Below are 21,656 nucleotides of genomic sequence, written 5' to 3'. Positions count from 1 at the left end.
CTTAAACCCTCTTCTCCAAAGGAGTTTACATTCGTAAAAGCACTGGAAATCTTTCCCTGGGAAATCCAATATAAACTGTGTATCTGCTGACACCACCTAAGGGTACAAGGAAGTTTCGTAAGTGCCTAGTCTCTTTTTTTTTTTTTTTCCAGAAATAACAAAAGCTGCTTTTTATAAAGGTTAAAAACAACAATGTGTTGTAGTTCTATTATTTTTTTTTCAAAAACAAACAACAGTAACAAAAAAAAAGAGAGAGAGAGAGAGACACATATTTGGCATTTTCTCTACTTACTCCTGAATAGGTTAAGGCCCTGAGATTAGACTCTCATATATTGGGATCACAGGGCTCCTTAAAACCCCAGTGTATCAATCCTCAATTCTCTCTTGCTAGCCCTTCACAGTTCCAGCCTTTAAAAACCTTTGCTCTGTTTCTTCTGAGACTGGCTCAGATCCTTCCACAGCACTGAATGCTAACGCCGGGCTGTCGGCCAGTGCTTTCTGTACCCACGGTCTTGCCAGCACGTCCGTCAGTGAAAACATACCCTGTAGCAGAGGTACGCGCCGGCCGTGAGGACCGTGGCCATGCACATGTTGACCAGGAAGGGCTTCCAGGGAGTCAGTGCCAGGTCCTGCTTCTCCTTGGGTGGCGAGGGCTCCCCCTGGGCAGGACCTGCCCCCACGGCCCGCCTTCTGACTTCAGTGTCTGGACTCGTGCTGAGGGAGGAGATGCACAGAGACGGGTTACTCACTCTGGGGAAAACAACAGCGGGGATGCTATTGCTACAGTGGGAACTGCCAAGACCTTGGGAACACTGATACTAACCTGAAGCCCACTTGTCGCGCACCCCCCGCCCTGCCCCAGAGACCCAGACGGCCGCCACAGCCAGGGTATGGTTCTGGAGCCCCGTGGACTCCTTGGTGATGGAGGGTGGGTGAGACTCTGCTGAGAAATACAGGCACTGGTGCAAAGCTAGGTGCTAATTTGCCCTGGGGTTTGCTTGGAAAATGTTCCCCTTCAGTTCAGGGAGGGCAATGGTGCGGCCCACATGCTCTCTCTCCCCGGGCCCCTGCATAGGAGCCTTTGCTGCTGTTGACGTGAGGACATCACGTATTCCCTCTGCCCCTCAGCCTGCCCTGTCCCCGGCTTGAGGCCCCAGCATCGCTCAGAACCCGCCAGTAGGATCGTTTCTTAGGCCTCTTGTGTACAGACCGGCTGCCCTCCTGGTGGCAAGCCAGAGCGCCCCCGTGCGGGGACGATGTGAACTGTGTTCTCCTTCCAGGCCTATCTCAGGAGAGGCCAACAGAGGCCCTTCCTCTCTTTGCCACCTCCCGCAGGCCTTTCCTTCTCCCCCTGCCCTTGCCACCGGACAGAAGACCCGACCACAAGATGTCCTGCTTCTCACATGCATCTCCACAGCTCTTCTACCCCAGCAGCATCGTGTGTAGTGGGCAGGACCCCTGAGGCATTACCTCCCCAGGAGGTGGCACAAAGCACCTGCTTTTCTGCTCCCCATTGTGGGGCCCCAGCTGCAGGGCTGAGGCCTGTGTGCACATGGGTCCCCACTGGTGTCCAGAGGCACCGATATTCTTGGCATAACCCCATTTTTTCCTGGAACTCTCTGGCTTTTGGCTTCCCAGATCCACACTCCCCTCCTTGCCACCTTTCACACACACACACACACACACACACACACACACTGAAAAGCACTCCCTCTCCCCCCCAGTCTCAGTGAATACAGAACAGAACACATGACAGACTGGACACCAGTCATGTGCCAGCTCTCACCTCACTCACTCTCAACTCTCGGCAGGCCCTCAGATGGAACACACTGGCACGCCCTGAGAACGTCACCAGAGGCCCTGGGAAGCCAGGCACGGTCTCCTGGGCAGACTGTCACGGGGCTACTGCTGAGCACATTGCACAGCACCTGTTCTGGGAGGCCCCACTGGACAAGTCCCAGAGGTGATGGGGCTGTGATAGGGACCCAGTCGCATGAAGGACCCTGCTGACTTAGGTGCACGCGTCAGCACTGGGGCCTGGCACTCAGCATTTGGCAAGGCGCCCAGGTAAGATTCTGATGATGAGTTTAGCTAGAGGACCACTCAGGGACATGCCATGTCTAAGCTGCTCATTTCAGTATTGTTATTCCAACGTCTAGCTGCATTAGTGCATTCCTGACTGTGTTCGTTAACAGCTCCAAAGTATCCCAAAGTAAGGAGAAAGCACGAGTTACCTAATCCCTACATATACAATCAGCTTGTCTCTTGTCACTGTTCTCAATGATGCCGCAATGAACACCTGCCCCTACAGATCTCTTTGGACACCTGTTTGCAAAGTGTTGCAAACCAAATTTCTAGATGTGTACAAATGCTGGGCCAAAGCATGCACTCATCCAGGAAGCAGGAACAAGGGCACTGTCTCCATAGGCTGGGGTTCAGGCTTACACCCATTCCTTCTCCATGCTTCCATGCCTCATGTAGGCCCTCCTTGAGCACCCTGGGAAGGCAGGGTATCTTCTTGATGGCTGACCACCACAGCATACACTTCCATCTCCTTATTGTCCACAGGGTCCCATCCATAATCCACTGTCCCCGCCCCAACAAGATGGTCTAGAATACAGACCAGGGGCCATGTTCCAGTGATCTCAGTATTTCACATGCATCAGTATGTGTTCAATAACCTTTGCTAAATGGCATTCTGTTAATCAAAACTACACAAAAGGTTAAATTCCCAGAAGGACCAATCTGGGGGCCGAAAGTACATGGTCTAACCTGGATAGTACATTTCAGGACTGGCTAGAAGCCAGGGGCAGGGCTGGGTCATCTCTGGGTGGGACTGCTTACCGGGATGCAGGATTCCAACAGGCACCACAAGGTGGTGCTAGAGCCCCACTGAGGTAGGTACCTGAGGGCATGGGGGACGGTGGCCAACCTGTGGCAGCGTCAAATGCTCCTGGCTCCTACAGCGAGGGGAGGAGTGGTGCTGGTCCAGGGGTCCCATTCCCCAAAGACACAGAGGCGATGCTTGCCAAGAGGAGGCTGGGTCCTCAGGGTTTCAATATCAATGTGTTTCTGGATCAGAAGGTCAGTACCCCTCACCCCCCGTAAGCCAGGCCCATTCGGGCTTACCTTTCCACGCCACAAGGGACGTTTAGAGGGCTTCTGGTTTCTTCCTTGATAGAGCAGTCTTCTTTATCCTCCCCGGTTTCGTCCTTTACCCACTGGTGGTTGGGGAAGAATTCCTTGCACTTCCCATTGTGTGGCTCCAGGATGCGTTTGGGGGGCCGGGGAGGAGGGGGGATGTGTTCGGGTGGGGGCTCCAGGTCCTCATGGGAAAGCTCCTTCCATTGCTCCTAGGGAAAGCAGCAGAGAAAGCCCCGTTAGCATTCACGGTGGGCTGATCTGTCAGGAAATCTGCTCCCCTTTAGAGTGAGCAGAGGTGAAGGGCTCTCTCTGCTTCCTGGGGCTACAGATACGTATACTTGGAAGATGAAATCTTTTGAAAATAAAGTCTATTCTCCCTACCAATGTTCTCTACGTCAGAGTGTCCATAGGAGAAATCGATCGCAGTGAGCACTTTCACAACCTTCTAGCTATTTCGCCAAGGAAGACAGCTATTTCTTCTGAGCCATGGTAGAGTATTTGAACTTTACAACTGACAGCCTTCTTCAGAGACAAAAATTCAAAATCGACATACCAGAAGCGAGGCTTACCTGCACTGAAGAGTCTCCCATGATGAATTTGGCACCTTCGATCACAGCTAGGTAAGAGAAACGGAGCTGGTCTGCTGTCTGGATCAGCCCCATCCGAAACTTCCGCATTTCTAACAGAACTTTCTTGATGTCGACAGAAGAAGGGTCTTTCCTCTTGTCCATCTGAAAGCCAGAGAGGAGACACCATTCAGTCAGCCCCAACTCCCAAGTACAATGTGATTTTCAACGTTCTGGAGGAGTCCTCCAGTTTCTACTCAGGAAAAATCACAGCAGGGAGGCAGAATTCTAGCAAATGTGTGAAAGTGCAGCAAAATCGGGACCACAGGAGCATGGGGGAAAGAGTAAGAGAAAGGGAGTCTCTGGACCTTCCCGATTCCACATTCCACTTAAGAACATCCCTCCCAACAAAGCTACTTAGCTTAGAGCTACTGTCATAGGAGGAAAATTGTTAAAAATTAAAGATCCTGGCTAGTTTACTGCAGAGACAATGATAGAAAAGCTCGGGGCAGGCCACAGGGACCAGCGGGGGCCCCCTAAAATGGGCTCCCTTCTCTTCCCGTGGCCTTCAGGGGCCTCCTTACCAGCAAGAGGCAGGTGTCAGCCAGACAGAAGGTCCCCGACCTGCCGATGCCAGCACTGCAGTGCACCACGACAGGGCCGTGCTCCGTGCTTAGTGACCCCGACTCACGAACTTTAAAAAGAAAGTTCAGGAATGAAGCTGGCGATTCGGGGACTCCAAAGTCAGGCCACGTGGTATAGTGGAAATGTAAGATCTCTCGAGTTTCCTGAGACTGAAAGAAAGAAAAAAGAAATTCTCTAAGAAAAAAGATTCTCCAAGAGAATCATCTGTACAGAAATCACGGCTTTCAAGTAAGCACGAAGTGTACCCCACCCCCACCCCCATCTAATTCAAAGAACAGCTTCCCTTCTCAGAGTTCCTTCTGTCTGCTCACCCAGCCAAGATATACCAAGCACTGGGGGGTGTCCAACACTGGACCTGGAGGCTGCTCCCGCCTCGACTTCCTTTCCTTTAGCATGGAACGTTCTCGTCCACATCTCTCCTCCGGTGCCCCATCCCCCTGCTGTCTTCATGGTTACAAGTGATTTCTCTCTACCCCACAAATCACAATGACGCTGTGTGGCCACCCAACGGCAACCCTGTCCTAAAGCACTGTAGGGTTTCCCACGGAAGAGTAAAAAAATCGTCACCGCATGGGTGTGGCTCCAGCTCTGGGTAATGTAGGGCTTGACACGACTACCTGGAAGTCTCAGAGGACTGTCATTTTATAGAAAAAAGTAACCAGGCCAGGCTCCAAGGGCTGGCAGCTGCCAGCTATGGTCAATAAACAGCTGAGGAGGAGTCCATAGTTCCAGTCAACACCACCAACCCTGCCGGCCCCGCAGCGTCCCAGTGCGGCGCACATCAGTTCACTGATGCGAATTCTCGCTTGAATCCTTCAAGGCCTGGATTCCTGTATTCCCATTTTCTCGACCAGGATACTGAGGCTTGGAGGCCAACCCTCCATGAAGTGAGGAGACAGGAGTTAAAAATCAAAGTGTGCCTGACTCCGGAGCTCCTGTTCAGAGTCCGCTGCAGGCGCTTCTGAAACAAGGGCCCTGAAACTTGTCCCCACCTGTTTCTCCCCCTGGCCCCGTCTGCTCCCAGTGGAACGGAACGAAGAATGGCCTCCAGTGCCATTTCCAGCCCTGCTCCTCCCTCTAAACCTATGAAGAGTCCAGAGGCCTGTGGACCAACAAAGCCTCCCCACACTTAGCAAAATGTCCACAACATGCCTACCACGCCAGCCACCATACCCGGCAGGGTAAGGTAAGGACACTGCCCTTACCTTCCCAGAGCTTACAGCTTCAGTTCTAACAGCCTCCCGGGGCCTGGTGTGATGAAAACTTGTGAAAGAGTTTACAATAAACACCAATGACCTAACATCAGCAAAGAATGCTCATACGGAACCCTGCACCAGCTGTGACACACGGAGGTCCTTCTGCGGAACTGGAAGACTCTGCAGGCGACATGAGGGTCATTTCTAGAACCACCCTAAGTAAGGCCATTTTTTCCTCCCTCGAAAATGGTCTCCTTGTATGGCTTAAAATGAGAGATGCCCTTTCTATTTTTCAGGGAAAGAAAAACACTTAAAAATAGATTTTAAAAAAGGAGTAAGAAGAAAATAAACAGCAAGTTCCTTCTTTAATCATTAAAAAGGTGTGGAGTAGCTCCCGCTGACACCCTCCCTCACAGCTGCCCACCTCTTTCTCAAGGAATTTGCTTTAAACCTATGCTTGAACAGATCCACGCCTGAGAAAAGAATTTTTAAGAACAAGGTCTGTTAGAGCAAACAGCCTTTCCCAACACCAAAACCTCCGCGCTGCTGCAGGCGCCCCACTGAGCTGACATCACGAGCCCCTCCTGCTCCGTCCGAATTCCATTTCCCTCAACAAGCGGGGAACATTTTCTCAAGGGTTTGCCAGAAGTCCCTCTTGATGTCAGGGCTTGCACATTTTAAAAAGCATGAAAAAGAACGTCTACGACATGATCCTCCAGGCACATTCCAACACACTGCTGCTGTTAGTCCTGCAAATGCTCCGTCGAAGCCCTCCGTAAACCAGAGCCCCCGAGGCTTGGGGGCTGCAGCAGGCCCGGGCTGTCATGCTCAGGAGCCGCGTCGCTGCATTCCACAAAAAGCCACGCCACTTACTTTGCTCTGCTTACGGCAGCCCGCGGTACGTCCTAGCTCTTACTCCAGTCAGTTATGCAACAACAGGAGGCAGGGGACTGGAATGCAGTCAGCTGCACACGAACATGTGAGCTAAAGTCATGGGCAGCCCCCCAGCTAGCCCCCACCCAAGCTGGCACTGCTCCTGCCATCCCTCCGATCTGGGTGGGGACCACCCTGGCTAATCGCGTCACTTCAACCCCACAGAACGTGCTGACCCCGGCAGGGGCTGAGCCAGGTGCTGTTCTAACACTTAACCGTGCTTCTTGCCATCTGAGCCCTTACAAAACCCCCATCTAGAAGAGGGTGAAACTGAGCCACGGTGAGACGTGATGCCCTTCGCTCCACGTCTGACAGTCTGAGACGGCGGGGCCGGGAGTCCAGCCCCGCGAGTGGGCTGGAAGGGAGTGGCTGACCGCCACGGCCGAGGCTGTCCCCAGGAGCTGCCCATCCTGGTGCAGAGTCCTCCGGGTGATGGCTTCTGGAGAATTATTTAGAATCCCTGTGGGTAGGGCCTTCTGTGGTGCTGCTGTTTAGCCCTGTGCCTTGATCTGTTCCAAGACCACCTTCCGAGGAGAGCCAGCAGCCAAGACAAATAAGCCCAAAACCTCACTTAGAAAATGTACACTAGGGACGCCTGGGTGGCTCAGTTGGTTAAGCAGCTGCCTTCGGCTCAGGTCATGATCCCAGCGTCCTGGGATCGAGTCCCACATCGGGCTCCTTGCTTGGCAGGGAGCCTGCTTCTCCCTCTGCCTCTGCCTGCCATTCTGTCTGCCTGTGCTCGCTCGCTCTCCTCTCTCTCTGACAAATAAATAAAATCTTTAAAAAAAAAAAAAAAAAAAAAAAAAAAAAAAGAAAATGTACACTAGTGACTATGACCTTGGGAGTCAGAAGGGCCCTTCTTCCCTCGCTTCAAGCTAAAGAGACTGTGGACAAGAAAAGAGGCAGTGGCCGCTATGTGACCTGCGGCTACCACGTCAGTCCCATGGCAGTTGCAAAGACAGGAACAGTGAGATGTTTTAGCCAAGAAACTCCCTTTTCCCTAGAGACTATGATGAACTAGTGTTACAGTTCAGGGAGAGGGCTCTGTGGAGGAGGGCCTGAGGACCACCCCCTTCCCAGACTCACCACCACACACCCCCCACCAGCTCCCCTGGTAGGTAAGCGGGTAAGCTCTGCTTCCCACAGGGCTAAGACCACATCTTGGTCAGAGTGTACAAAACTCAGAAAAAGTGGCATTAGGTAATAGCACCCAGGCGGAAAGACATCTCAAGCAGCGGCCGTGGGAAGGACGGAGTACATGCCATACTCACTGTAAGGTTTTCCAATTCCAGCTGCCGTACTGTGTAATATGACTTAATATCTTCGGAGATCAAGGTTAATTTCAAATTTGTGTCTTCAAAGATCATTTCTTTCTCTTCTTTTTGTGGCCAGTACTGAGCACATTTTAACTAGGAGAGAAAATGATGAATTACTATAAGCAATGGACTGTTTTCCCTCGAAGGGAGGTAGAGAGTTCCTTCCATGAGCTTCAGGACAACCCAAAGGTAAACTGGGGGTTTTCTGACCTTGGATGTCACCATCAGCATAACCTGCCTGCCTCTGAGGGAGATGGGGGGGGCGGTGGAGACCCAGGGCTGGCTGGGCAGAGAGGGCTTGGACCTCCAAACACAGCTGCTCCCTGGTTCTCCTTACACAAGGATAGGCTTCGGGGGTCTGGCTTTCCAGGCCGTCTATGAGGTGAAGCCAGACTGTGCCACAGCTTTAGTCTCTCACAGACTACTTTCTGTAGCCATTTTGAAGATCACCAAGAACCGGATTGGTGCTATTGGCCCAATGCAGACCACTTACCCGGGGGAATGGAACCAAGTCTGGAGGAGACTGTGGGACACCTGTGCAGGCTGGAGGGCTGTAACTGAATGTTCAGAGAAGGCGTAGACAGGGGCTCCTCCAAGGCTTAGGATCGCCCGCTGCCCCATCCCACCCTTTCATTCTGGTTTGGCTCAGTACCAAAAAATCCTTTTGATTTTCTAGTTTAATAATTCCAGGAACTATTCGATGGTCTTCATTTAAACATAGCTCATTAACTTTTTCTTCAAGCCAGAAAACTCCCAAAGATTTGGTTTCACTTAAGAGCTGGTCTATTTTATTTTTTTTAAAGATTTTTTATTTTTTCATTTGAGAGAGAAGAGAGTGAGACAGAACATGAGAAGGGAGAAGGTCAGAGGGAGAAGCAGACTCCCCACAGAGTCTGGGAGCCTGATGTGGGACTCGATCCAGTGACTCCTGGATCATGACCTGAGCCAAAGGCAGTCGCCCAACCAACTGAGCCACCTAAGTGCCCATCACTTAAGAGTTTTAAGAAAGAAAGTTTGACTCAAATTTAGTGGTGTACTTTGAGTCAAGTTTCTATACTATACCTTTCTGTTTGGTGATGGTGATGTTGTGGACCAAAACAGCAGGCAGATGGGGGCTAAGTTGTAAGGTCTATAAGCCAGAGGGTCGGACAATGTGCCTAGACAGAGGGAACCCCAAAGACACGATGATTTCCATCACATGAAATTATCAGTGTGTGCAGCCAGCTCTTCCGGAAATGGTACACATCCACGCCCACTGCACCTGAATGCGGACTGCCCCCCCCCCCCACCTCCTCTGAGTTGCAGGATGAGCCACCTGAAATGCCAGGGCAGGTGGAGGGAGCCCCTCCAGGCCTAGCCTCTGCTGGTTAGAAGAGACCAGAGGTGCGGATCAGTGACAAGGGGGCATAGTGGGAGTAAACACTATGGACGTGCTGTGGGAATTCAGAAGAGGCGAAGGTTCCAGGCCAGCGGAAGTTACATGCAAGAGATGAGAGAAAACCCTATGGAAGGAGAGGCCTCTGTCATGATCCCAGGGTCCTGGGATCGAGCCCCACATCTGGCTCCCTGCTCAGCAGGGAGTCTGTTTCTCCCTCTCCCTCCACTCTCCACCCCCCACCTCGTGCTCTCTTTAAAAATCTTTAAAAAAAAAAAAAAAGTGACCTCTGACAGAGGCGTGCCTGGAGGGGTGACTAGGATTTCCTAGGCAGTGACTGCCCAGAAGTCAGTCTCAGAGGAACAGGGAACAGGGCCAAGGGAAGACCAGGCCACAGCGACTCTGGGGGCAGGCTCGGGACCCGCAGTGTCACCTGGGCAGGGGAGCACCAGGAGGCTCCCGAGCAGAGTGCAGATAGAATCAGGAAGGCCCATCAGTCCTGCTCTAATGAAGTTGCACCGCCCAAAAAAACAAGAGAAAAAGAAGAAGCAAACCGAGAAACACCAGACTGGGACGCCGACACAGCATCAGATGTCACGGTCCTGAAGCAGAAGGCCAACAGGGCCTGGACTGGGCCTGTTTGAAAGACTGAGCCGGTTTCATCCACATCCCCTCCTAACACCGATGAGAAGTTGCCAAAGATGAACCCCTGGAACAGGGCCAACCTGCCAGCATCAGAGCAATTCTGCCACTCAGGACATGGAAGCAGCAGTGACATGGCAAGGTCCTCTGCGGACCCAAAGGGGTGGGGCAGCTGAAAGGGGAACCGGGGAAGACGCTTCAAGGATGCTCGTCTTCCCACACTTCCAGTAATCAGACCCGTGCAATTCCTGAAGACCCCAGAGGCAGAGAGACTGCCCTGGTGGGTTCGGGGCCCCGTGTGCTGGAACGTGCCCCCAACACCACACGCAGAGAAGCAGAAACGCAGGACAGTGCGTATCTCAGAGAAGAGGCCGGTGCTTTCAGGTCTCATGGGCAGGGAAGGAGTCTTCTACAGCTCACCTCCACACAGCAAACACTCACTTTCAAAACCAAATCTAAAGCCCAATAAGTCTCTGTGATGTGGTAAAGACTCAGGAACTCCGCTACTGCGCAACGCCAGTGCGTGCTAGGTGTCAATCAAGCAATATTTATTTTTAAGAGCTCGCAGGCATCCACAGCAACATGCCGTGCTCTGCTTGCTGTCATTTCCTGTAGACGCTTTTAACACACAAAATAAAACAAAACACAAAAATAAGCTCAAGAGCACGACTTATTACTCTTCTATTAAACCGATCCATCCCCCCCCGCCCCCCGGAGAAGAGATGTATTTTATTAGAAAGCAGTCCTTCCCCAGGATTCAAATCGTGCTGCATCCTGGCTCAGCAGCAAATGGCAGCACCCACATGGTGGATGTCCGTCACAGCTGCCCTTCCCGCCTCGAAGCCGAATGTGAGAGAGAGGCCTTGGAGCCTTCCCAAACAGCCAGGCAATCTTCAGAATAATCCAGAGTCTCATGTGCACAAAAGTACTGAAGTCAAACTGCACCTTTAGTTGGGGTTTTGGGAGAGAGATAGAGGCGATATTTCTGGTTAAACACCTCCTTGTTTTTTTCTCTGCCTACACAATCCCCGCCCTTGCACCCAAATATACTCTTCACGGTCATGTCTCAACTCCTTCTTTAAATTGAACCCCCAAGAACTTGGGCTACTTGGATGAGCTCCGTCTAACACACATAATCATCTTCTGTACCACTGTTTTCCAGGAAGCACAAAAGCCCAAAATGGTAACAGGCAGGTCTGCCAAAAATAAGAGGGGCACATCCTATACTGTTCAGAGAAGGAAGAAAACCAGAAAACAAATACGCGTTGCATGGGAGCACTCTGCAAGCCGAGTCTGATTGCGGGCTGTATGCAGAGATCATAACTACATCAGCTGAGCAGAAAGACACAGTGACTTCTTAGAATTTTCCCCAGTCAGCTCTAATGGGGAGGATAAATGTTGATGACAAACTGAAATCGTTGATTCCCAAGAAACATTAAGAATCTCAAACCACCTGCTGCTTTCCACGCCAATGTGCCTGGCTGAATGACCCTGAGCAGGAAGAGCAGTTCCACAGGGAAACAGAGACTACCGTCACACAGTCACAGTAAACTGCATGGAAACCAACCAGCCAGGTTTCCTTTTTTTTTTTTTAAGTGGCCAAGGGGAAAAGCTGCCCGTTTACGGTCAGCCTTGGATGGGAGACAAGCCAAGGGCAGGCCTGGGGGCCAGCACGCAGCTACAGGACAGCACCCTGGCTAGTCCTGGGCCAACAGCAAAGAGGTTTCACTCAAATATAGTAACGAACAAATAAAAAGGAAATGCCACCATATCCAATCATTTCTGAATAACGAACCTGATTTAAAAGTCCCAAACCCTCAAATCATCGAGAACAGTGCTTCTCAAGGGGAGCAATTTTGCACCCCAGGGGACCCTGGACAATGTCTGGGGACATTCTGGATGGCCACACGTGGGAGTGGGTATGCCAGTGGCCCCCCCTGTGGGCAGCACTGAGCCCCCGAGACCCCGAATGCTCATCAGGGCCGAACACATAAGGCCACCCTATCTCTGTCACCTTCCCCTGCGGAGAGTGTGTGCTGTGGGAACCTAAAGTTTGTTTCTTTATTCAAAATTGCTGACAAGAGTGGTGACGGGTGAGAGCTGGCTTCGCACTTGTAACTTCACATTTTACTAATCAAGCCACTAAAGCAGAAAACATTAAAAACCACTTTCACTGAAAAAAAATGTCTCGGAAGCATTATTCCATTCTTCGAACACTCAAGTACGCTCTTCATCTGTTATCATCAAGCAAATAGATGCTTTAAGAACAGGGACTGAGGCAAAAACCATGATTTTAAACTTGTGCTGTCTTAAGAGGACGATCTACTGTAACTAAGGCTCTCACTTTGTGGGGGGGAGGGGAGGGGCCTGGCGGTGAGTCTTCCCCTTTGACCACTGACGTTTCCTTTGATGTGTTACTTCTCTGCACTTGTATCTGTTCCCTCTAAGGCCATGACTGTGCTTTCTTTGGAGGGGCAGCTTCTCTGGAGCCTGCATGTTCTCCTGGCAAGCCTGGGACCGAGAAGGCCGGGCCAGCAGGGACAGCAGCGGCCCCGCTGAGCCTGAGCGCACTGTGCCAGCACCTGGCAAGGCCCTGGGCACATGCAGTTCTCCGTGCCTGGGCCGCTTGCTCCTCCTGGTAGCCACACTCCTGAGCCCATCCCAGGGCCTCTGTCTCTGAGGCTGGAAAGCCCGAGTGTGCTGGCCATAGCGGGAAAAGAGGGAAGGAGCCAGGGAAGCAGGGGTGCAGCGTCCACTTGCTACGTGGCTGCCACACTGCTCGCTGTACACCACATCGCCTTTCATGGGAGACAGGCCTCCAGCAGGCAATCTGCAGAGTTGGAGGGGGGCAGTGAGGAGAGCACGAGCGGTGGCTGATCCAGGGAAGCACCCTGAGAACCTGCCAGAGGGGTGGGGCCGGGTGGGGACTCAGCTGTCAGGCCAGGGAACCTGGCAAGAAACCAGTAACAGAAGTTCTGGCTGGAGTTTGGAAATGGAGGTGGGACATCGGGGTCTAGGTTAACTAGGTCCTGTAGCCATATTACATACATCCCAGGAGCCAGTGGGGGCTGCACAAGGGTTTTTGGCTGGAAGAGGCGTAGGGACACTTGGTTTCGAAAGACCATTCTGGACACCGGGGGTAGGATACACGGAGGAGAGCAAGTCGAGAGGCTACAGCAGCGACTGCAGGGACAGATGCGTGGAGAGTGCTGCCCAGACCATCACGCACGTCCGGTACACATGCTATCCCTGGGGATGTTTTAGAGTTGCAGAGAACTTGGGAGAAATGCCACACCAATCCTCCAGTAAACGCACAGGCAGACAGCGTCCACGTTAACAAGGCGGCCGAGCGCCAGGCGTCTGGGTATTTGACAGAAGCTTTCCCAAATGCGGTGGCTCCCACAACTCAGTCAATAGGAGGCAAACTTGTCCAGCCAGAAAAGCAGAGACGAGGAGGATACAGAAGAAACTTGCTTTTCAGAATAAAGCTATGCTTGCACAGCTCCATAAAGGAACAGTAGCAGCCCCGGAACCCCCGGCAGAGGACCGCAGAACACGCGCACGCACTCTGGGGAGAGACCGACTGATGGGGCCGGGGGACAGGGGTGGAAGAGGTCCAGAGCAATGACTTTCCCCCCTTTTCCATTCATTTACTTTTTGGACTAACAGACATGTATTTATGTAATGCTTCTTTAAATTTTTCTAATAATGCAGATACAACGTAAAAGAAATACAAAAGCAATGTAAAGAAATAAACTCAGACAAAAACGTCAACTTCCCGGACTGGGACACATATGGACGGTGAGGTGAAGAGCAGACAAATCCATGACTTACCGATCCTTTCTCCATGACTCTGTTGAGCATGACAACGCCCCTGCTTTTCTGCTCCCACACCATCTCCCAAAAGTGACCGCACGTGTTAGGCAAAGGGCCCTGCAAATACACAATCCACAAAGCGTATACCATTTTACACATGGACGAGTGCTCGGACACATCGCGCATGCTCCAACGGGAGCGCGCCCCGGCACTCAGCAGATGACCGCGCCCTTCCGCAGAGCGGCCGCGGGGTTCGGACAGGGGCTGCCCTCCCTGCCTAGCGGTCAGTAACCTCAATTCTATTTTCTGCCACATGGCGAAAGGTTATTTCTGCCTCTCAGGGCTGGTCTGGGGCTGACCCACAGAGGACGGAAAAGGCTGATTCTACTTTCTGGTGCGAGCTGACTGGTGGGGGGCTCCACTGCGGTCGCTCTGGAGCACGATGGAACGTGGAACAAAGCTGGGATGTGGACAAGAAGCAGTAGGGGGAGCGATCGTCAGCGACACTTCCAGGGGCTGCAGTCTCAGCTCCAGTCGCTTATCATCCAGGAGACCTTGGACAAGTCACTTTACATCTCCATGCCTCAGTTTCTCCACCCACTGCTCTCGACTGATCACAGTCCTTATTCAGAGGGTTATGAAAGTTAACTACGTTCTCACACAGAAAGGCCTTACTGCAGCACCTGGAAGACAGTAAATAGCCAGTAAACCGTTAGCCATTCCTATCAATAATGATGGGACTGACCGTGGACTGCCTTCGTCCTTGGACCAACGAACACCTGAGATGTAGACACTTATCATCAGTCAAGGGGCCCAAGGGGTCCAGCGTGGGCATCAGGACATGGGGGGCTACCTGCCAACCTAGCAATGGGCACAGATGTTTACTGGATACCAGAATAGGAATGCCCCCTGCTGTGTCAAGTGTTAGTGCTGCCCAGAAGGGACATCACCTCTCACCTCCATGACAGAGCATGTCACCTCCTCCAACCAGCACCATGTCTAGAATGGTTTCTGGTCTCACCTCTTCTCACCCAAATTCTCCCGATTATTTGCATCTGTTCCCTTGAAGTCCCTCCATCCCTTCCCTGACCAAAAGAGCCCTCAACGCCCACTCACTTTCCTGAACTCCGCTCCCTCCTGCTGCCTAAACCAGACACATCTGAGCTCCACACAGAGCCTCAGACAACAGAAGTCAGATACATCACCCTTTCTAGCCAATTAACAGAAACATGGCTCCCAGAAGACAGAGGTCCCGGGGCCTCCTGGCTGGCCACCTGGGTCTTATAGTCTGCAGCCTCGGCCCAAGGACCCGGTCTCACAGCTATGGCTCTCACCAGTTACCAGCCTGTCACTGTCCCTGCTCCCCAGCACCCTAGCTTAGGATGGGTTTCAGGGATGAAAAATCATGTAAGATCCAAAGGAGAACTTAGCTAACACTTCATTGTGGAAGTGACAGAGGGCATCTTTGACATTATTCTCTACATTTCCATACCACTGCCTTAAAAAACAAAACAAAACAAATCTACAGATTTGTATTATTTGCATAATGAACAGCACTGAAAATTTAAAAAATGGTCATGGTTTTCTTCGTTTTTGTGGCCTGGAAAATGTGTCGCTCCTACTCTCTAGAGGTACAACTTTGGGGTCAGGCTACTTTGATCCCTTTTATAAATCCCAGGGCAAAGGGTGACCGTGCAGGCAGCTAGGTGTGCCCATGGTACCACCTGACAAAAACAGAGAGACCTTCAGATGTGCAAGTAATTGCTAGGGCATGAGGCTGGGGAAGACAGTAGTATGACAGTTTGCATGGCTATATCCTAGCGCTCCATTTGACTTTCTACCTCTATCCATCTTTGCTTTGGACTTCCTATCACACCAAAGTTAAATGGCTAAGATTAAGAAGTAAGAAACCTTGGAAAAAAAAAAGAAAAAGAAAAAAAAAAAAAAGAAACTTGACTTCTAAAAAGAGAAGTTACCAAGAAGCTGCCTTTCCCTCAACCCCTTCCAGCCAGCCTGCTACCACCAGGATCTCATTCCTTATCACCCTACCCCAACAACCCCAGAGGTGCTAGGAAGACCACAGGCTGAGGCCTGGTAAAAGGCCTGCCCCCTACACATATACCAAGAACTTCCTCAATGGCCCCAGGGCTGAACATGGCATGGCTGATGTTCCATACACTGGGAGGCATCTGAGATGATATTCCTCACGGACAGAGAGGAACTGGGACAGGACCAGATGGGGCAGTAAAGAAGGGCCATGGTAGGTATGTTGATCAGCTCCCTGCCCCAAGGCAGCCTCTGTTCATACGCTCTCTGGCTTCGCTATCACCTTGATCTCCCAGTATTAAACAGAAGTACCATGTTCAAAATCACCCTATACCCCAAAGCCATACAGAACACTGATAAACAGATATGGAATGAGAAAGCAAAAACTATGACTAAAAAGAAAGAAACGTCAAGTGTTTAGAGCAACTTACAGGTAACAGACTAAGACTTGAGAAAATGAATTAAAAAGAAACTTCTCTATCTTCTTTCCCAGAGACCCACGGTCTTTGGGTCATATGCCAATAAGTGTTTCGCAAGAAGGTCAAGTAGTAGTAAATCATTTTTGTGTTTTTCCACAAAGATGCCAAAAGGCAATGGGAATTTTAAATGATTTTGCATGCTTATCCATTTCATCTCAGGATGCTTTATCTCAGGGCCAAAGAATGAAGACCATGCTGAGGAATTCTGAGGGGACACCTGGACGAAGATTACTGGTCTACTGCTTTGATTTCCGTGAGCAGCCCTCAGTGCCCTGAGGTGAACACTTACAGGCCCTCCTCTTGCCACAGCCCTGCTGCCTCTGTCAGTGGACCACAGGCAATTCTGGCATTTCAGGCCTTTTTCTGTAAGCCCAGCAGCGGCATACTTCCTGGAAAAATCACATGTTACAACCAAACCCTATCTCTGAAGGAAGATATTTTTCCTTCCTTGCTTTTTTGGACTGTGTACAACCTGGCCTTCTAAAGGAGGCGGCAGGTTTCATGTGAAGTATAAAGGACAGTACTGTACAATTCTCAAGTTGACATCAAGTAGGGCAAAAACCCATTAGAAAAATTTTGAACAATCCGTTTACCTGGGTAAGAATGTAACTCCTTTGGGCTTCTTCCATCTTGATCAAACTGGCATTGATGTAGTCATTATCTTCCTGATGGAGTTTAATCCGACTATGGTCAACTGAAAGGCAAGCCAGAACTTGGACGTTAGTCCTGCAGGACCAAAGTGTCCGCAAAGGTCATGCACCCAATGGGGAAAGCGAAAGAGGTGAGTCGGTGGCATTAAGGGCATTTGCACTGGCTGGCTTTTAATCATACACTGGCTTTTAATTGAGATTAGTCATCAATAAGGGGATGACTTAGTATTCTCAGAAAGTATTTCTGGAAGTGTTTGAAACTGAATGTTAAATAGCAACAGGGACAAACGACACTAAAACATGGGTTCTGTCCTAATTGGACAATCTATTCTTAGGTCCTATCTTCCTACACTTATCACTGCCCCACAACTCAGGAGGCTGTGAGGAGGGGGTGCCAAGGGATCTTTTCTTGGATGCCTAATAAAAACTTTCACAAGGTTAAAAAAAAATACAGGGGATTCAATCTTTAAAAGAGAAAAAAATCCACCGAAAATTTCATCCAGTCCCTAGAGCTCTAGTTGGTGGGATTTATGATCATATTTCCACCTAATCTATGTCTAATGGTTTGAAGATGAAATGACCTAAATAAATAGTCATGTGGAAAAGGTTACCTGAATTCCTTTATATAAAGTTGTTGTTGTTATTGTTTTAAGTTTTGAGTGTAATATACTTAAATGATTTTAACCTATGAACAAAATTCAATTAGAACTGAATTCTAATATTTCAAGTTCAGGAACTGTCATATCAAAGACTTAAAAGATAATTAATTGGAAAAAATAAACTCTAGAGTCCAAAACACCAAAAATACATCAAATATAACTTGTAAAAGTTTTCAAAAATAAACTCTCATTTGGAAGGTCTGCCCAGGTTACTGAAAATGCATAGCTACATTTTTTTTTTCCTTTTACCATGACTTTGTCACATAAACAGTGGTTCCCTGAGGGCCACTTTCCTGATCCTGCTAGTGCAGCTAACAAGAACAGGTGGTTATTTTTACTTCTGGTACAACACAGGGGATGATGAACGCAGGTGACCGATGTCATAAATACTACTTTTTCTTCTCTAGCCCAGATGGAAAGAAGTTAATGGGGACACATGGTTTGGGGCTTTCTGTTCTAAAAGATTTCAAGGAAATGTTTTCAAAAATCAGTCACCATTTGGAATAATGTTTCTCATCGTAGAGGATTAATACAAACTGGAATACTTGGGTAATATTTAAGTCAAGGAGATAGATCTTAAAGAAAAATGATGAGACCATATAAACCCTTGGGGGTTTATATGAATGGGTTCCAACAGTACTGGGTGACCTTGGACAAACAATTTCTCCTCTGAGCACTGGGCTTTTCATTGGCCAAATGGAAGACAGACAAAAGATCACTTTCTACCTTGAATCATTCTTCTCATGTCCCCCCTGACCTTAAGAGCAAATTATCTGTCCTACTGCAGAGCTGGGGGAAAACAAGAGAAACAGGAGGGAGATTGGGAGTGAAAAGGTTTGGGAGCTGTTTCCTGGGAAGAATATTTTAAATATTCCTTTCTTTCCCCCTCTGTATCTGTAAAACTGGCTCATAAAACCATTTAGATGAGCACTAATGAAAAATGTAGAAAAGAAATATTAAGAGGACATTACTGCCTCGTGTAGAGCAAGGACGGCAAGTGGGGGGGGTCTCTTGGCTCTGCATGAAGGATGCCAACAGTGATTATTCTCTGTAGTTCAGAGCTGCTGGTGGGGGCTTTACAACCGAATCACCCGAGGTGTTTTTTTTTGTTTTGTTTTGTTTTTAAATAAAACATGCTAGGTGCCACAGCCTAGACGTGCTGAATCAAGAGTGTCGGGGCACCATCACATGGCACTTGAGCACAAGCACTAGACTTCAGATGCGCCTGGCGTGCACCTTCAGTTAACAACCGTCTCAACCACAGAGAACGTTTATGAGCCAGGCGCTGGGCTAAGTGGTTTGTTATTTTATTTTGTCTTCACGCCATCCGGAGATCTGCGTGGCTCCTGCTTTACTGGAGATCAGAGAACAGACCCATCCGCCCAAAGCCACACAGCTGGAAGCGGCAGGCTGAGACACCGCCAGGTGGGGAACCGAGGCAGCACGCAGAGGCAGACTGCCCAGGGCCAACCTGGGTCGGCTGTGTGCCCCTCCCAGGAACCAGGTGCTGCACAGCTCAGGGCAGGAGGCGCTGCTGACTCTCCCGCAGAGAGCGGCAGACACCAGCGCCCATGGGAGTCGTGTGACCTAGCAGGCGTTCGGGAAGCACCTGGGCGAGGGAAGACTGACTGCGTCTTCTGTGTCGCTGGCAGATGGAAGGGACTGCCACGGGAGACACTGGCAGCTACAACCATCTCTGATGGACAGATTCTAAAATCCCTGGAGGGGAGTCAGAAGGTTCTCTGTGGCCTAGAGGAGGTGGCAAAGTTCATGCCCTTTACTTGGCTCCAGTGTTTCTTGCTTTACACAAATTCTAAAACCTTTAGTTCTTGACTTTTGAAATATCAGCAGATTCAGAGCCAATTACTCAGAAGGCAGAGGAGGCTGTCAGAGGCCGGCAGGCATGCTGGGAGATAATGGCAAGAAAGAGCTGGAAGAATGATGATGGCGGTGGGGGATAGGGTGGGTGGGGTGGGACTCAAGGAACGAAGTTGTCTTTAGTGGAGGGCAAACGCCACTCCCATTCTTCAGTGGCTGTGTGGGGCACCGGCGCAGTTCAAGACACTGCTCAGGGTCTAATAATACTGTTGCTGAGTCATCCAGAAAAGGTTATATTATGCCTACTATACTCCGCTTCAGCTGGGAGGAAAATGATTCATCATAAAAATAATCAAAGCTAAAAAAAGTGCTTTGAACTTAGCTGAATTTTCCAGAAACCGAAACCTTATTCCTTCTACAATCGTGGAAGAAATGAACAAACCATTACTCTATGCCTCTGATGCTTTGATTACAGGAAACAACCATGTCATAAAGCTGTACTTCTATGGCTTTACGACCACAGCCCGGGGTTCAGGGGTCCTGCCGGAGGGGTCCTGCCGGAGAGGCCCTGTGCTGAGAAGACGCCGCAGCACGCGCACCCAGTGGAAGCGGGGAGACTGGCAATGGCGATGTGAATACTTACAGGGACTGACATCTCTGTACCTGTTTCGGTTTTTGTTCTTAGGAAGCTTGGCCACTCTACATGGGAAGTCACTGGCCTCGTGTCGGATATCCTACAAAAGAAAAAAAAAAAAAAAAGGATAAAGAGTTCTCTTTTGAAATCTCTGGCATCAGGAATCCATGCAGACATTTAACAAGTGTGGGCTACATGCCAGGCACTGAGGGGACCCGGGACAGAAACACACATCAAAGAGCACTAGGCAGTGTGGGAAATGCAAGGTGATCATTCAGAGCCATGTACAAGGTCAGGAAGAGAAACCAGAAGAGGAACAACCACATGCCTGCCGTGGGAGGAAGGCGTGGGGCTGGGAGCTGCAAAGATGTGGAAGAGGGCAGGGAGATGGAGAGGGATGGGGGGGTGGTATCTTCTGCGAGGGACAGTGAGTGGGCTCACGGGAGCAGTGACAGGCGGCTAGAGCACACAGGTGGGCAGGCTAGATCTTGGAAAGCCTTGAACGTCACGCCTGGCAGTGCCATCTGTAGCCCTGTATAAAGCTACAGTGATTAAGGGCAAATAAAATGCACTTTTATGCCAACATCTGTCCAACTGCTTTCTGAGGAGATGGCAGACAAACCCCATTACAGCAAACTGTCCGAAAGAGGAGTGCCTGGGTTAACAGAAGACCCGAATCATGCCTCCTGCTAGACTGATCACAGGCATCTAATCCCGCTCTTCTCAAATACCACTGTAATTCCATTTAAAAATCTTTTCAATTTGTATTTTGTTCTTATTAAAAGAAACCCACACGACAATGTGAATGTACTTACTGCCACTAAGGTATACACCTAAAAATGGTTACAGCGGTAAATTTTGCTATGTGTATTTTACTACAATTAAGAAAAAAAAAAAAAGGGCAAACTCACAGGAGAGGGCAGAACAGGAGAAGATAGCGACAGAATTTTAGAAGCTAGAAACCTTATTAGTAGTTGGCTGGTCTGAGAAAGCTCAATTACAAGCCAGCAGTGGGGAAAGCAGAGCACCAGCCCATTTCCACCACAGAATGCTGCAGAGGCTCCAGAAATGCTGCTTCTGGATGGAGGGGTGGGGTTCAGTGCAGGGGACCGGGCTGGAGCTGACTGAGAAGCAGCGGATCTCCCCATTGCCCCCCTTCCATGCTGCTGGGTGCCTGCCACCCCACCCCACAGAACTCCAGAGAATCATTTTCTGGAGAATATAAATCAGAGCGCTTTGCATGTGATCCAAGCAGACAAGAGGGAAGACCAGAAGATACTATCACCAGGGCATACAACCAATAGCCCAGCTAGAGGACTCACGGCCAGATTAGGGTTTATGGACCCCTTCCACCTTCTCAAGGCTCTCAATCTGCTTTGTGAGCCCCAATTCTTCATCACACACAGACAACCACTGATTCCAAGATGTGAGAAGAATGCCTCAAATATAAAAGAGATTTACAAGAAAAATGAAACAGGAAAAAAGCCCCTTGGAAGACATAAACTACAGAGAAAAGAAAGCTTTAAAAAATGTATTATTGATATACTCAGTGAGATAAGAATAGATATTGTATCTATGAACTCAGAACAAAATGTTAGGTAAAGGTAGAAGAAATCCTCCCAGAAAGTAAAGCACCCCCATCCCCCAAAACCCACAATAGAAAATTCGGCAAAACAAAAGACAAGGAAAGAAAACATTAAAAAAAAAAAAAGTTCAAGGAAATCTTCCAGACCCATC

General features: G+C 49.8%; 1 protein-coding gene across 2 annotated transcripts in view; it reads right to left on the bottom strand.

Moving 5' to 3' along the window:
• Window positions 1-21,656, bottom strand: part of PTPN1 (protein tyrosine phosphatase non-receptor type 1) — a 66,750-nt gene that overhangs the window by 2,814 nt on the left and 42,280 nt on the right. Inside the window, exons 2-9 of one of the 2 annotated variants that reach the window (XM_047746854.1) lie at window positions 19,929-20,019; window positions 16,752-16,852; window positions 13,652-13,750; window positions 7,756-7,893; window positions 4,295-4,504; window positions 3,714-3,875; window positions 3,130-3,353; window positions 543-714 (exon numbers count right to left, since the gene is read on the bottom strand). In XM_047746854.1, the coding sequence (XP_047602810.1) occupies window positions 543-714; window positions 3,130-3,353; window positions 3,714-3,875; window positions 4,295-4,504; window positions 7,756-7,893; window positions 13,652-13,750; window positions 16,752-16,852; window positions 19,929-20,019 (1,197 nt within the window). The remainder of the gene's footprint in view (window positions 1-542; window positions 715-3,129; window positions 3,354-3,713; window positions 3,876-4,294; window positions 4,505-7,755; window positions 7,894-13,651; window positions 13,751-16,751; window positions 16,853-19,928; window positions 20,020-21,656) is intronic. The other variant, XM_047746855.1, reaches the window with a different exon arrangement.

Source organism: Lutra lutra, chromosome 9, assembly GCF_902655055.1.
Source record: "Lutra lutra chromosome 9, mLutLut1.2, whole genome shotgun sequence".
NCBI lineage: Eukaryota > Metazoa > Chordata > Mammalia > Carnivora > Mustelidae > Lutra > Lutra lutra.
The sequence above is the reverse complement of the archived record's forward strand: the minus strand, read 5'-3'. Positions and strand labels throughout refer to the sequence as shown.